Source organism: Pomacea canaliculata, linkage group LG13, assembly GCF_003073045.1.
Source record: "Pomacea canaliculata isolate SZHN2017 linkage group LG13, ASM307304v1, whole genome shotgun sequence".
NCBI lineage: Eukaryota > Metazoa > Mollusca > Gastropoda > Architaenioglossa > Ampullariidae > Pomacea > Pomacea canaliculata.
Genome location: NC_037602.1, coordinates 17812455 through 17827059, shown reverse-complemented (window position 1 = coordinate 17827059; position 14605 = coordinate 17812455). Strand labels below are relative to the sequence as shown.

General features: G+C 36.4%; 1 protein-coding gene and 1 long non-coding RNA gene across 4 annotated transcripts in view; one reads left to right on the top strand and one right to left on the bottom strand.

The window, feature by feature from the left end:
- The first annotated feature begins 7029 nt into the window (after positions 1 to 7029).
- On the top strand, positions 7030 to 8610 carry LOC112553769. Its single transcript, XR_003097106.1, has 2 exons — positions 7030 to 7226; positions 7560 to 8610. It is a non-coding gene; the product is annotated as an uncharacterized LOC112553769 (long non-coding RNA).
- Positions 8098 to 14605, bottom strand: part of LOC112553768 (cytosolic carboxypeptidase 1-like) — a 36308-nt gene continuing 29800 nt past the window's right edge. For all 3 annotated transcript variants that reach the window (XM_025221207.1, XM_025221206.1, XM_025221205.1), the window contains exon 25: positions 8098 to 14085. In XM_025221207.1, the coding sequence (XP_025076992.1) occupies positions 13929 to 14085 (157 nt within the window). In that variant the 3' untranslated portion in view covers positions 8098 to 13928. The remainder of the gene's footprint in view (positions 14086 to 14605) is intronic.

Below are 14605 nucleotides of genomic sequence, written 5' to 3'. Positions count from 1 at the left end.
TTGCTGTCAGCACGAAGATCTCTCTTCGTACCAAGCTCACCATAACCACAATTTTCGTCTCTCGAGTTTTTAGACGTTTACCATATGGAAAGCAGATCATATTAACTTCTTTCCTGCCTTTATTAAAATTTACCGTTGCGGCAGTTTATAACACAGCAGTGATCTGTTCTTTTCGCTCATGTGTCTCGGTAAAAGCCCCTGAACGGCTGACCCCAACTTCCGCTTTAACCGCCGACCAGCGCGCACTGCGCATGCGCTGAATAATTGAGAAATACCCTCATTGTCTGGCGACACCAGAAGCCACTGAGGTAATGTTTCCTGCAATGGTCAGTCGAGATATAGCCAGGGCTTCTGCTAAGCCTAAATTCTTTGGGGTCCCAGGGACCCCTTCTTCAGATTTTTAAGGGGTCCTGTTCTTCGCCCAAATTGAAGGGGACCCCATTGACGAAAATTGAAGGGGTCCTCCGAACTTTTAATGCGTACTGTACGCAATTTTTTTGCGTAAGCAGAAGCCCTGAATAATAGCCAAAAAAGGTATACCATATATTCGTGAATGTTTTCGGCGCCTGATAGCTGATTGATGCAGATGGGAACGTAATGAAGATTCAGAGTCAGGTGCTGCAGCACAGATCTTCGATTATCTTCTGTCTACACACTGTAAATTGAAACTCGTCAGGTTGTGAAACATTTGACTCTTCGATATTTTTTCTAAATTTAAGGCTAGACAGCACGTGTCGATTTTGTAGTCTGTGTTTGTGTGTGGAGCAGTTTTGTAGAGATGACATTCTGCTTATTTTTCGAATAAAGGATTTTTGTATTGTAAGAACTCAAGTCTGTGGTCGACAAAGACAACTCCTCTAACATATTGTGAATGAAGGCTCAAACAAACTATTGATATAATTTTTCTCACATTGACATTGTCATATGCCTTCTTCTAATTGATTTAGATACCGCAGCACTCTTATTTTATTTCTTTAAACAAGCATTAATAAAGCAGTGCAACGCAAAATTATGTTCGACAGTAGAATTGTCTTTTTTTTCTAGCCTCGCCTTTCTTAAAGTTGTACTGCCTCGTGGTACATGTATTGGAATCCTCGTATTGAGGGTACTAGTAAACAACTTGTCAACGCAGCTCAGTACCCTTTGAACCTATGTAATTATCAGCGTTTAATATATCGCCTCTACTTGGGCAATGGACGAATCAACCCGATTGAACAAGCTTCCAGGATTTTACCACATTGTAAACGAAGTTAAAATGCAAAGTTAGAGTACTCATTAATTCTGGCAAAGACGCTTTACAAATTTGCTCAGAACACTATTGTTCCATTTGCCTTATAAATACCAGCAAACATCCCGATGTAATCCGAAGTTGCTAATCCACTTTTTTTTTTTTAGCTCGTCAGTCTTGTTGCTGGACATTTGATAATAGGATAGATGGAAGAGGTAGGTTCTTGCGTCGATCATCAAAACTTTGTTCAGTCTCTGTATCACTTCTGCGCCTCTCTTCTTAGACTTGCAACTGTGATACGGAGAGCTCAACGGAATGTCGACATGTAGATCAGGAAAACTGATTCTTTCCTCGTTCTTCATTTCCTTTAATATTCGACTGTTCCCTTTACGGTGCACTCGACGTGTGGTAGCGTGTCGTGACTGTATTTGATCTTCGAAGATAATCGTGTACATTGTCTTTTCTAGGTCCATTTTACACTTAACTATGTATGGATATTTACTTATCTGTCCAGTGGGAAATTTGTAATCCAGTTTTACCTACTTCCCATTGTCATAGAGGTATGAAAATTTCACCAGTTATTCATTTTTGGTGACATTGCAATGTTAAATCATTTTCCAACAGTCCACAAGTAGTAAATTTTATATTGTATGCGAGAACTCATAGGCGGAATTAGGGGAGATAGGTAGCTGCTGCTCTAGGACTAGTAAACTATAATTATCTCCCCTCATTCGGCCTCTAAGAATGCAATAGTCACAAAGTCAAAAAAAAAAAAAAAAATAAAAAATTCAAAGAGATTAAAAAATTTTAATAAAATAATTTTTAAAATGTGGTTGGAATTTTCTTAAATACATATAACTTCAAAAATAAAAGTGTGAGGGACTCTTGGAAACCTTCAAATAAAACATCACTACATTATAAAATATTTACAAGACATTTTTAAATACTTATTTTTACTTTAGATGTTTTTGGCAATAAGATGGCGGAAGACTCCTCGAATAGGACCGTTCCCTGGCTTTACTACAACAGTGAGATTTTGCTTCTTCTTCGCTCCTGTGGATAGCAGGGACATCTTGTTGCCCAAGCATTTGAAGATGAAAAGCGGCCCTAGAAAAGATCGTGCACACGACCATCTTCATCAAATACAGTCACGACACTGTAATGTAAGTCGAGTGCACAATGCAGAAATAGTCGAATATAAAAGGAAATGAAGACAGAAGAAAGAATTGCAGACGACACGGTAGGAGCGGACCCCTTGAATATTCCGGCTTTCTTGGATTCTACCTATAAACTTTTGTGTTGTCAAGGCTTCGGTCAATGGGAGAATTGGTATGATGTTTTCATTAGACATATCTGTGTACACAGTGAACCTTATGAGATGTAAGCTCTTTCTGTGCACAGTAAATCGTTTAACATGAATTTCAATAACGGTACAGGTGTAGTCACCACATTTGCGACAATATTATCTTGCGTGGAGCGTTACTCAGTCATTAGAAAAAAATTGCACTCCACTAGGCCTTTAATAATACATTGCTTAAATAATTAGAAACAGAAATGAAGGCCGTTATAGAATAGAAGGGCTAGGATCGAGTAGCTTGAAACTTTAAACCTTACTTTTCTTACTGAGAATGATAGTACCCGCAATCTACGGTCCAGCTTCTCTGCTGAAGGATACTAGAAACAACATGTAAAAAAAAAAAAAAAAAAAAAGAAAAACAATGGCGATATGTTGAAGAATGTGTCAATGTAAATTCCAAGAATTACGAGTATTTTTTAATGACCTCAAACGTCTTAATCTTTTCCAAAACCCTCACGTCTAGTAACTCCAAAATTTTTCTCATGTTTAAATTGCCAAAGGACAAATATTGTCCAGGATTTGTGCCATGAAAATTTATCCCACAGCCTGCAAACACCATTCTGTTCGTGTGTGTGTGTGAGCGGATTCCAGCTGTCAGACTGATGTCCACTTTTTCTATTCTGTCTCCTCTGTACACACGCGAAAATAAGCATGAACGCACAAACATGAAGGACTGTGCTAAACACACAAAACAAAAAGATGAGCCAAAACTTGAACGTCGATATGAGGGAAAAAGTGTTAGTCTGTCCATCTAGCTGTTAATGGTCTACTTACACATATCCAAGTGAAATCGAAGACAAGTTAAAGAAAAAGTGTCGTCGTTAATTTGTCTAAATGTGGTAGGAGGAAGGCGCAAACAAATAAGCGGGAGGAAAAAAAAAAAAACCCGAAGGGTATCACATGACTTCTTCGGTTTTGCTATTCAGACTCGGTGATATCCAATGTCTGCTTGTCTAGACACTGGGGATTACGAATGTTTGGCTTATTTTAAGAATGCTTTAAGGTCAGCATATACCTTGCGAGACGGTATTTTTGTGTTTTTCTTTTTATGAAAAAAAAATCACATTATGAATTCTTTTACCGAAGACCTCCACCCTTTATAAAAATGAAAACTAGATGGCTGCAATTAAGACACTTCATTTAATGTAGTTCATATATTAGTGAGGTTGGGTACAGTGGCGTAGGTGTAGGGCGGGGTGGCAAGAAAGATACTCAAGGACACAAGAATGTGATCAGTCAGAATAAAGTTCGCCCCTACCCCACCCCACACACACACACTCCAAAGCCGAACATACACCACTTAAATGGCTTTCAACCGTGTCTAAACAGTAATAAAAAGCTATCCTTACCATACTTTGCAAATATGTTGTGCACATGGTTTGTCATGAAACAACCCATTCTCAAACTGATACATTTGAAAAAACAAAAACAAAAACACACTATTATTTTCCATATTTCTTTGCTGTGAAAACCAGTTTTCTCTTCACCTACATATGTCTGACAGAAATGAAATAACAAATATACAAAATTTTATAAAAATCACATGAAATCTTTTAAGAGAAATATTTTGACAAGAGAGATGTGAGAAAATATATCCCACTCCACTAAAATATGAATTACGAAAGAAACAAAAAAAAAAAAAAAAAAACTACTGTCCTGCAGCAGTCTAGTTTAATTTCTATAAGGAGGGACGGCCAGTGCTTCTGCAGTCGAAAATTTTGAAGAAATATGATAATGTTTAGTGGTTTTATCGAAAGTTGAAAACAAACCCAGCTAATACTGTCTTGCAAGTCATCTGCTGATCACCTTCATGTTGCAAGTCAGGGTTACAACATATAGTGCACTATACTGTAATGTAGCTCCAGTGGAGTCGCACACACAGACACATAAATATATTAAACATTTTTTACAGTAAGCTTTATTTGCAACAAACTACAGAAACTCCAAAAGTATCGCGAATTTTTTTTTTCAGTGCAGAAAAGGAACTCTTGATTTTTACTAATATAGAAGAGAAAGAAAATTAAAGCCATTCAATAATTTTATTTGCTATAGAGCTATGCACTAAAATACCTGCGGCATCGCAGAACAACTTTCCTCCGATCACATCTCTGGTTTAGTGGGAAAGTGCTTCCACCTTGACGCGATTTCGCGCTCTTGTGGAAAGGGATGATCGAAGAGAGGGAAACCGGAGTACCCAGACAGCCAGCCCCGCAAACAGGTGTCACAGAGTGTTCCGAAACTCTACCTTAACCAAAAGCGTTTTTATTGAAGAGTAGACAAGTGAGTGTTTTAACCACTACTGTACCGGGCGCTCCCAGCCCCTGCTCATCCGTTTCCACCCTTTCCACTTCAGGTTCTCCTCCCCTACAAAGTAAAATCGTGTAAGTGAAAGCACTTTATCCAACCCCAACAGACAAACTGGGTTGAAAGCTACCGGAGGTGACGTTCGTGATGAGCAGAAAATAAACTGTCGATGGCCGCATTTTTTACATGTGAAAACAAGTCTTCAGATTGGGTTGCCGCCGCTTAAAAAAAAGCCACGAGGGTGAACTTTGTCTGCTACTGCAACCGTTCGATCTCCCTACCAACCAGGAAAGATATTAAATAACCGAATATCGAGGAACATTTAAAGTTTGCGCAGGCTTGATTCAATCATCACCAGCATAAAAAAAAGCTTGAAGAAGTCGCAGAGTATCTGCCTATTGCAGCCAAGGAAAACATGATTGGGTAGATGTATTTTTGTTGCTTCACAAGAATTTACAAGATGTCCCCTACTTGTGTCACTGAGCATCTTTTGAACTACTGCAACTTGATGATTGTTATTTCAGCCAGATCGAGATATTCAAGTTTCAAGCACTTTCCTAAAGTACAAGGTCTGGCGGAAAAAAAACCAGAACAAAAATAAAAATATTGAAAAAAAGTAAATTGAACTAGGACTCAAAGATTTTTAAACTTCTTGTGTTATAGTCACGTCGCCACAGCTACTGTTAAGTAACTATAACCTTGAAATGAACCTCGCAACCACTCAACCATAACAAAAACTTGCTTCTAATCTTCTCAAAAAAAAGTATTTATGGTTTTGAAGGATTTTCTTTGATTAATCAGTTCTACCTGAACACCTGAATCATTCTAAAACTCTGTCTCTTTAGCTCACAATACAGCACCTGATAGAAATCATAAAAACGAAAAACAATACAAAAGTATAATCATGAACTTTAGACAAGTAATAAGACATCTAATAGCTTGAAACTTTATATCAAGAAGAAGTTTAAATAGCTTAACACTTTATATAAAAAAATACAATGTATCTTTTAAAGAGATGTACTTGTTATTGCTTCTTGAAACCTTTCAGACAACCTGGCGGGCAAATACATGGACCAGCGTAGATGAAGGTGTGCTGGCCAGCGGAAAAGTGTTTGGTGCGGCAGATATGGAGCCGTCTGAGTCATATTTAAGGGCTTTTAACGACAAAGAATTACTAAATGCATTTTAAGTCAGTTTTTTTTTGGTTTGTGTATTTGTTACTTTTATGTACTTTGTCTTTGTTAGGTCTTTTTTTAAGAGTATGCTTCTGTACATGAAATAAAGTGTTAAGGTATGCATTACTATATTGGTTTTCATGAAAAAAATTAATTTGATGCAGAACAGTATGTACTGATGATTTTGCATACATGTATTTTTATTTTCTAATTTTTGACAGCTCGATCATAGCAGAAAAGTATGTGTTTGTTCCAAATGACATCATCACTATGGCCAAAAAAGGTATGAGTTTAAGTTCTGTTCTTTAATTTATAATGTCTTCATGCACAATTTATAGAATTTAGCAGAACTTTTAATAAACTTACACAGCCTATTAGAGTAATAATAATAATAATAGCACTTCTATAGCGCACTTTCCTGCAGGCAGCAAGCTCAATGCTTTTGACATAAGCGATCGGTCAGTAATATCTATACAGACTAGAAGACTCCACAGCACAATCTCACCAAGGCAAGCTCAATATATTGTACGGAAACTAAACACGTAAAACAATGGTGTTATGCAGAGCAATTTCAGGACTCCCACAGTCAAGAGGAGGTGAAGAAAGATGTCTAAAAACTTCATGAGTGTCCAGGCACTTAAAAAGTGGATGTGACAGTAGCCTCAACACATAGGGAGCAGGGTGACATAAAACTAGAAATCTGTGATATAACACTCATCATCAGTGACATTGCTTAGGCATAGATATCCAAGACCTATTCTGCTAAACTTGCAGCCATAAAATACAGGCCCACAGATCACAAAATGGAAAACTGCTTGAGGGGGGGGAATTGGTGTTTTACGGCGTGTCAGCAGCTAAGGCTATATTACGGCAAGCAGCCAGCCCTGTAAACAGATGCCACGTGCAGAGAAAGATCAGCGTGCCCGAGACGAGAAATGAACTCAGGGCAGCCAACCTTCACTGCTTGACAGACAGTACCAAAAGTGTTAAAAACTTTAGTGAAGTAGGCACAAGTAATCGCGCAAAGTCACAAACTTCGAGCAAGATGACAAAGCAAAGAGCAAGATGCAGAGGCTGTTGGTGGATGATGTCTATGGGAAGAAATGATGTGGAACAGGCATTGAATAACAAGAACAGAGGAAACAGCGCAAAAAAGTCACAGGTCAGTTGGATGATCACTGAGTAGATGATCAGGTATGCATGATGTTGATAAATCACAAAATCTTTGTGCAATGTCATGCAAAACGTGTTTGTGTTTCAGGAATCACTAGCTTAAATAGCTGCCAGCCAACAATCTCCTGCCCTGCCTGATGACCTCACTTCTCAGTCTGAAATATTTCTAATTTTGTTAAACCTTGTCCAAGGGTATTAGCTCACATCTCATTCTGGTGAATTTGGGAATATTCACGGAAATCAATAAGTGTATGAGTTTTTTATGTGTACAAGACTATTGTTGATTAAAACATTGTTAATTTCAGCTTTTGAAGATCAACAGGTTCAGACCACAGCCTGCAAAGCCTTGGACTGATAAAGCAACTGTTTGAACCAAAGAATGTTCTTTGGCTATGAAGACAATTTATTGTAAATGATTTTTGCAACAAACATGAAGTTCAATTTTTTTTTCTATTTCGTTATAGTTCTTTTGCTTTTTGGAGACTGTAAAGCCTACCTTTGGGAGTTGTTTTATACTGAAATAAACATGGCTTTTCTTAATTACTGTTTTGTCCTGGTTAAGACACCAGAATGCAATTGCTGGTTAAGATATCACTTCCTCTTGCTCTCTTTTTCTAAGTCACATGGTGTGAATCAGTCAGGCACAGACAACCTGGACCATATGTCAGCCCTAATGACCTGCAGTATTCTTTTACACCTCTTCATCCTCCAGAAAAACACCGACTGCTTAAAGGTCTTGGTTCAAAGAGCAAGACTTTTTTCTGAAATCTGTCCAAGATCGCAAACATCACCCTCTCATCCCTCCTCGTGATTTAAAAACACTATCACCCACAGAAATTAAAACCATGACGTCAAGAATGTACATGGATACACTTTATTGTCACGACTACGGTTAGTAGGGCAATTAGAATGTATGTTAATGAGGCATATCCATGAACAATCATGACATCATAGATGGACCGTTTTGTAGACACGCCACCATAAACACCAACATGAGCCACCACACCTGTAACTTTTTGCATATACACAAGACACAAGTGTAAACATTGTCTGTGAGCTGTATATTTTAAAAGTGCTACAAAATAAAAAAGCAGTTTCAAATAAAACTCACTTAAGTTTCCGATAGTTCAAATGACAGTTTCCTCTGAGCAAAAAAGCTCCCAAGGCTAATCTCTAACATTCACAAGCAGAACTTTGCTATTAATAATAGTTGTCATCATTTGGCATAACCACCAAATTTGAAGGTTCGGGTCTTCTCCAGTGGAAAACTTCCAATAACTGATTAGAGCAGTAGTTTAGTAATCAGCATTACAGGCAGACTGAGCTTTTTTATTTTAGAAAACACAACAAAAAATTTACAAGGAAAAAAAAAACCCCTGAAAAATTTGTTTTTGAAATCCAGGTTACAATAAATTTTTAAAGCTCACCAGTTTCAGGCAAATAACATTACAAGTACACTAATAACACTGCAAGATTAATAAAAAAAGACAGATCTAGTTACCTTCACCATCATTCAATGTCATCATCCCTGATTCTGTGTCACAAGTTCTAATTCTTTGCAAATTCCTTAAGCAAAGAGGCATGCAAAGTCTGGACAATGACATTTCTAAAAAATAAAACCTCAATATATTTTACTATTTCAGCAGAAAGAAGGAAATGAACAATTACACACATCCATTTTGTTTACACAAACATGTACTACACTATCAAGTAGAAAAAAAATTGTCATAATTTTACACTGTTTTTTTTTTTTTTTTCAAAATTGCCCTGCATTTGTGTGGGTTTAGCATTACCTTCAATATATCTTTATATTTTTAAAAGCTTTTTTCTAGCAACTTAAAAAAATCAGGTTTTAATAAGAAAAAAATTCTAGGCAATTTAAAATAAAAAAAAAATTTTGCGCCATTTTAAAACTGGTTTTGCTTGACTGGCATCCCATACATCAAATGTGTTTTTACAATGGCAGTGTTTTCCCTTTTGGCCCCATGGATTTCTCAGAACTAATACTATATAATGCTTTGAGGTCTGTGAACTCTGAACAATGCTGATACAAGTCAGATAGAGGGAACAGAAGGATGGACCAAAGGAATACATTTCTGCAAAAGACAAATTCACGCACTCAAAAACATCAAACATAATCATAAATACATTTAAATGTGTGACTGTTTTATGTTGAAAGAATCAATAGATATTCAGTAACCCTTTCATAAATAAAAAACAGTAAAATAAAATCTTTTTATCTTGAATGCCTTGTTTTTTTCTGCAAACATGTGCAAACCAGTCAAAACAAAACATAGGTATAGCTTAGCTCCGAAACATTCACAACACTAGAATGCCCAAAGAAGACACACTGTTGAGTGTAGTGTCCAGATAAGGCATAAACCATTACCTATGGCAAAGGACTTTCTAGCATTTGCAGATGTCCCTTAGGCAGCATACATTGCCAACATGTATTTACAACATATAGCCTTGCATTGCCTTGGCATGAATAGCTGCAAATTTCAATATTTGGCATGATGTAGACAAAACAGGATATGCTATGAAAGTCTTGTCATTCTGACAGGAAAATTTAAAATGTTAATTCATAATTAAGATTGTTTAATCCACAGTGCAATTTTCTCAGCAATGGTTGACACAAGCCATTTCTCAAACCAAAGGCACACCAAATTACACGTTTTTCTAAAATATTAAGCACCATTAAAATATGTTCCTCTGCATGTCATCAAAAATATTGCAAAAAATGTCAAGGCCATTACATGCAATTTTTCCCGCCAACGCAATACTTATTTCCAAATCATTTTTCCTAATGATGCTTTGAAATTTTACTTTCAGTTACAGCAAATATCACTCCAACAATGTCTACACACATAGATCCAAAAATACATATTACAAACTTTTTCTAACAAAGCAACCCTTTTTCAACGTTTTTCTGATAAAGTGCTTAACAAAGCTGTGAGTTTCTTCAGCATCCAGAATGATACCCTAAAAAATGTTGTGTACTGAATATTGCATGCTGCCCACAATGGCAGTACCATCTACACATTGCATGTTCAAGGGTGCCACCAGCTTTTACATACCCATCACTGTAAGTCAATCAGTTACATTAATCACTAGTTTTCTAGGGGCTTAAAACAGGCACTACCCAGGATGCAAAAGGTCACTTCTTTAGGCTGTGGCTCTCATATTTAATGATAAAGATTATAGCAATACCCTTCTCTGACAAAAAAATAATAAAACAAATTTAAAGAAACCAGTTTCTTGGAAATTTCTTTCTAGATCTATTCAGATTAAATTTGCCATTGTGCCAGTAATGATGCCTCTCCCTGTTGGTAACCTTGACAAAAGGGCCATGTTAAAGTTGCCAGAGTCAGATATATATTTTTTTAAACAATTAAAAAAAGCTTATTTAAGTTAAAAATAAATGGAATTGCCAGTAGTTGATTATATCCAAAAGCATACAGAGACCTTACATGTTTTATGATTGCTCTGGGGCACCATATGTATCCGCACATTCCCGTTTTAATTTTTATCTACTGTATTTACTACAACAAATATTTGTATAACTCCACAAATAAAAAAACATGTCTGTGATATGTTTTCTCCATTAATTAGGATCATGTGCACCTTTCAAACCTTTGTTACAAAGCCTTCCGCCCCCCCCCCCCCACAGATATTACCAAATGCATGAAAGACACAAATACAAAAAATTTTTAATCTTAGTCATGAGATATGTTCCTGTGGAGCTAACAAGTTAATTTCTAGCGCAATCTCTTTTTCCTGATCATATTACTCTGCATTTAAACAGAACTTTGGTCCACCTCATTGTGGAATGATATTTTATGAGGTAAGATGCCAAGTACAAGGAATCATTAATATATTCACAGTGCAGCAATGTTTTGAAATCATGCAAGTTTTTCAAAAGAAAGAAGCCCTATTTTTAGGATTTTTACTGTGCAGCAAAACATGGAACTCTCTCCCTTTCCATGTTTGCACTTCTACCCACTATTGAATCCTTTAAATGTGCACTGAAAATGCACCTCTTCCATAAACATTACTCCTAACACCAGTTCCCATAATGCTAGTCTTTTTTCACACCCTTTACCCCTATTTCTGCTTATAGTTACTTCCCTGCTGATCTTCCTTTTCGCAAAATCATGATACTCTGTTCTTGTTATTTGGTTCCTCTTTGCATTTTCTGTAATTGTCTTTATTCATTATCGGTACTGTTGTTTATCCTTCCATGTTATTTGTTCTTCTGTCCCTCATATATTGACTATGTCTCTTTTAAGTGCAGAGAAGGCTCCTTAGGAGTGTGAGTATAGTTTGGTCCTTGTTAATCCTTGAGGAGCATAGGGCCGCAACAAGGAGTGTGAGTATGCGCTATAAAAATTTTGCATTTATTATTATTTGAACAATGCAATGCACCATCCATCAGGATTATATTAAATACTTTGATCTCTATGGTAGCATAAGCTTGAGCACTACCTCTCACATACCATATAAAAAGGGGAGTTGTACTTTCTGCTTCTCATTATTTTTTTTTTTTGATCTTTTTATAAAAAGTTCATATTACTAAAATAGTTTACTCTGCAATTAACTCTCATACCAGGTTATTTAGGTCTAATTCATATTCAGGATTCCTGACCAGGCCTGATGAGAGGGGTTGATAGTGGGTCTGATGTACCCGGGCCTGTGGTTAGTGGATTTTTTCCTTCTTCTTTTCCTTTTTTTTTAAAGAAAAGTTGACGTAACATTCCTCCCTTTGGGGATTTTTCTAGAGCGGAGTACTACAACTTTGATATTTTAATGTCATGTTTCTTCGTTTACTAGCCACTCACTTGTAAACAACTCTATGATGAAATAATGATGAAGATCCTAGTGCACTTGTCCTAATGTTCACAGTCTATATTATGATACTGAATGAAATGTAGATATTGACAATCGAATTGTAAGCATATTATTGTATCCTGGGAAAATGCTTTAACATTAGAATTACAAGGGGCTCAGAGAGATTATCTACCTTGGGGCCTGGAAAGATCATCTACCCAGGAGCTCTTGCTGGCTCACGGTGGCCCTGTTCTCCACTGACACTAGCATATACACATTCACCATGTACCATCTATTCACAAGAACTGCTTTATCTAGAATAATCAGAACACTCGTATTTTAAACAAATGCCCACCTCTTGTTTTACTGTCCACAGTACAGCGATATCTGTGCTATTTTTCTTCAAAACATACCACCGTATAGTAAAAATGAACTTCTTATCAAAATGATGAAGTAAAACATCTAGCAATACCAAGCAACTTGCTCTGTTCTTCCTAAAGTGTTTTAGTTTAAGGAGGGTTAGAATGACTACTAAATTATCAAACAATTATCTACTGTCTATAATAGCACAGGATGTGGGAAACAGAATAATCATTGAATCCAATGTAATAATTTTAAAACCTGCATGCATATGAGTATGTATGTGGAGAGGTGAATGAGAGTAAGTGCATGGGTGTAGATGTGATGAAATGAGGCTTGACAGTAATGGCCAGATATTAATAAAGAGTCCGCATTTTCTCTCACACACAGTGAGTAAAAAAAAACCAGCCTTCAAGAGAAGACGATATGCATTTAAGGCCAATTTTAGGCCTAACTAGCAGGATTACCCTGCAGGTCAATTACTATCAGTGCTGTATTACTGCTTATTTAATCATTTGTGTCATTTAAATGTAATCATGAGTTTAAGTAAATTTATTCAGGTGTCTCAGACTGCTTGATTTTTCCATTTTAAATCTTCTTCAGTTTTGCAGTCAAGAAGTCAGAAGTAATGATGGTGCAAGATGAGCATGTGACCTTGTTTAATGTTTTTATGCTAGATGAAAACCTAAGCGCTAAATTAATCCATTTTTGGGAGTCTTCTTGTAAATCTTTCATCAGTTTTCAAATTAATACATTTTCTAGAGCAGTAAAACTTGAAAGGAAGCCCCAGGTTGTGTTGCCGAAAGGCTGGCATGCACACAGTTCAAAAAGGTTAATGCAATTTTAGCTGCATCATTCTTGGCAAGACATCACAACAAGAAACAGCTTTTTTTTTGTAATTTTTTTCATGTAAGACACTCAAAATGTGACACTTGTCAATGATGAAAGAATGTCAGATAGCAACAAAAAGCCAGACTGCAGTCTGCCACTGTGGCAGAAAAATCAAATATATAAGGAAATATAAGAAAAAATTATCACAACAGTTTTTACAATAAAAAGATCCTCCACATCTTGGCACAAAACATCATAAATAAATACACACACAAAGTAACTATGCATATCCTGACAAAAACAGCTACATCTTATAAAAAAAATTAAACCTGAACTGATTTCAAGGATCACATAATTGTTCAGCTGTGTACTTTGGTGAGATAATTTCGAAGAAAAGTATTCAAAAACATTAAATTTCTTTCACATGCCTAATCCATTTGACCACCACTATGAAGTATTGCAGATCTGTTGCAAGCTGTTCAGATTATCATCTGGTAAGAATGTTATACAAGGAGTAACACCAGATGACAAATGACAGAACTTTTATTTGTTTAGAAGGTTTCAAAGGTAGCTTTACAGAGTGACAGAATTTCACTATTTCTGGTCACTTCTTTGTACTGATCACTATGTAAATAAATAATGCAATTGCTTTCCAACCTTCTCTGAAATGGGTTTACAGGGCATATTCATCTTCATCATAATTGTCTTCATCATCAACCAGCTGCTCCATGTCGTCACTTTCTGACATTAGATCAGCCTCATCATTCACCCTGGAGATGTGTGACTTGAGATATGACTCAGAAGGTGTATCATCCAATCCTTCAAGAACACTTAGGAGAAAGAAGCAGACATATTTGTCCAAGCTTCCATAGTACAATATCAGGAACAAAAACTAACAATTGGTTCATTGATTAGTTGTGCTTTATGGCATGCCAGCTGCTAAGACTATATCATGGTAAGAAAAAGTAATCATACATTAAAATGTTCAAGGGGAAAAAAAAACAGGTTATATAATAACAACATCCTAAATAATAAAAGCAAAACTAAGAAGCAAGAATGACATAAAATGGTATTAGGTAAAAGAGAGGTGTTGTGACTTAAAAATCCAGCAGTAAACCGGAACCTTAAACCATAATCTAACAAAACAAAACCTTAAATCTGATGATAAACCTTGTCCTCTTTAAAAATAAAAAAAAAACCTGTCCATGGTCCCAATGGCTCTAAATAGGAAAACAAAGTGCCTGCTGCAAAAAATTGCTGATGGATACTCTGGAGACCAGGAAAATTTATTGAAACATGCACAACTGTGAAAATTCCCTGACACCAAGAACAATCTGGTGGGGGTTCAAC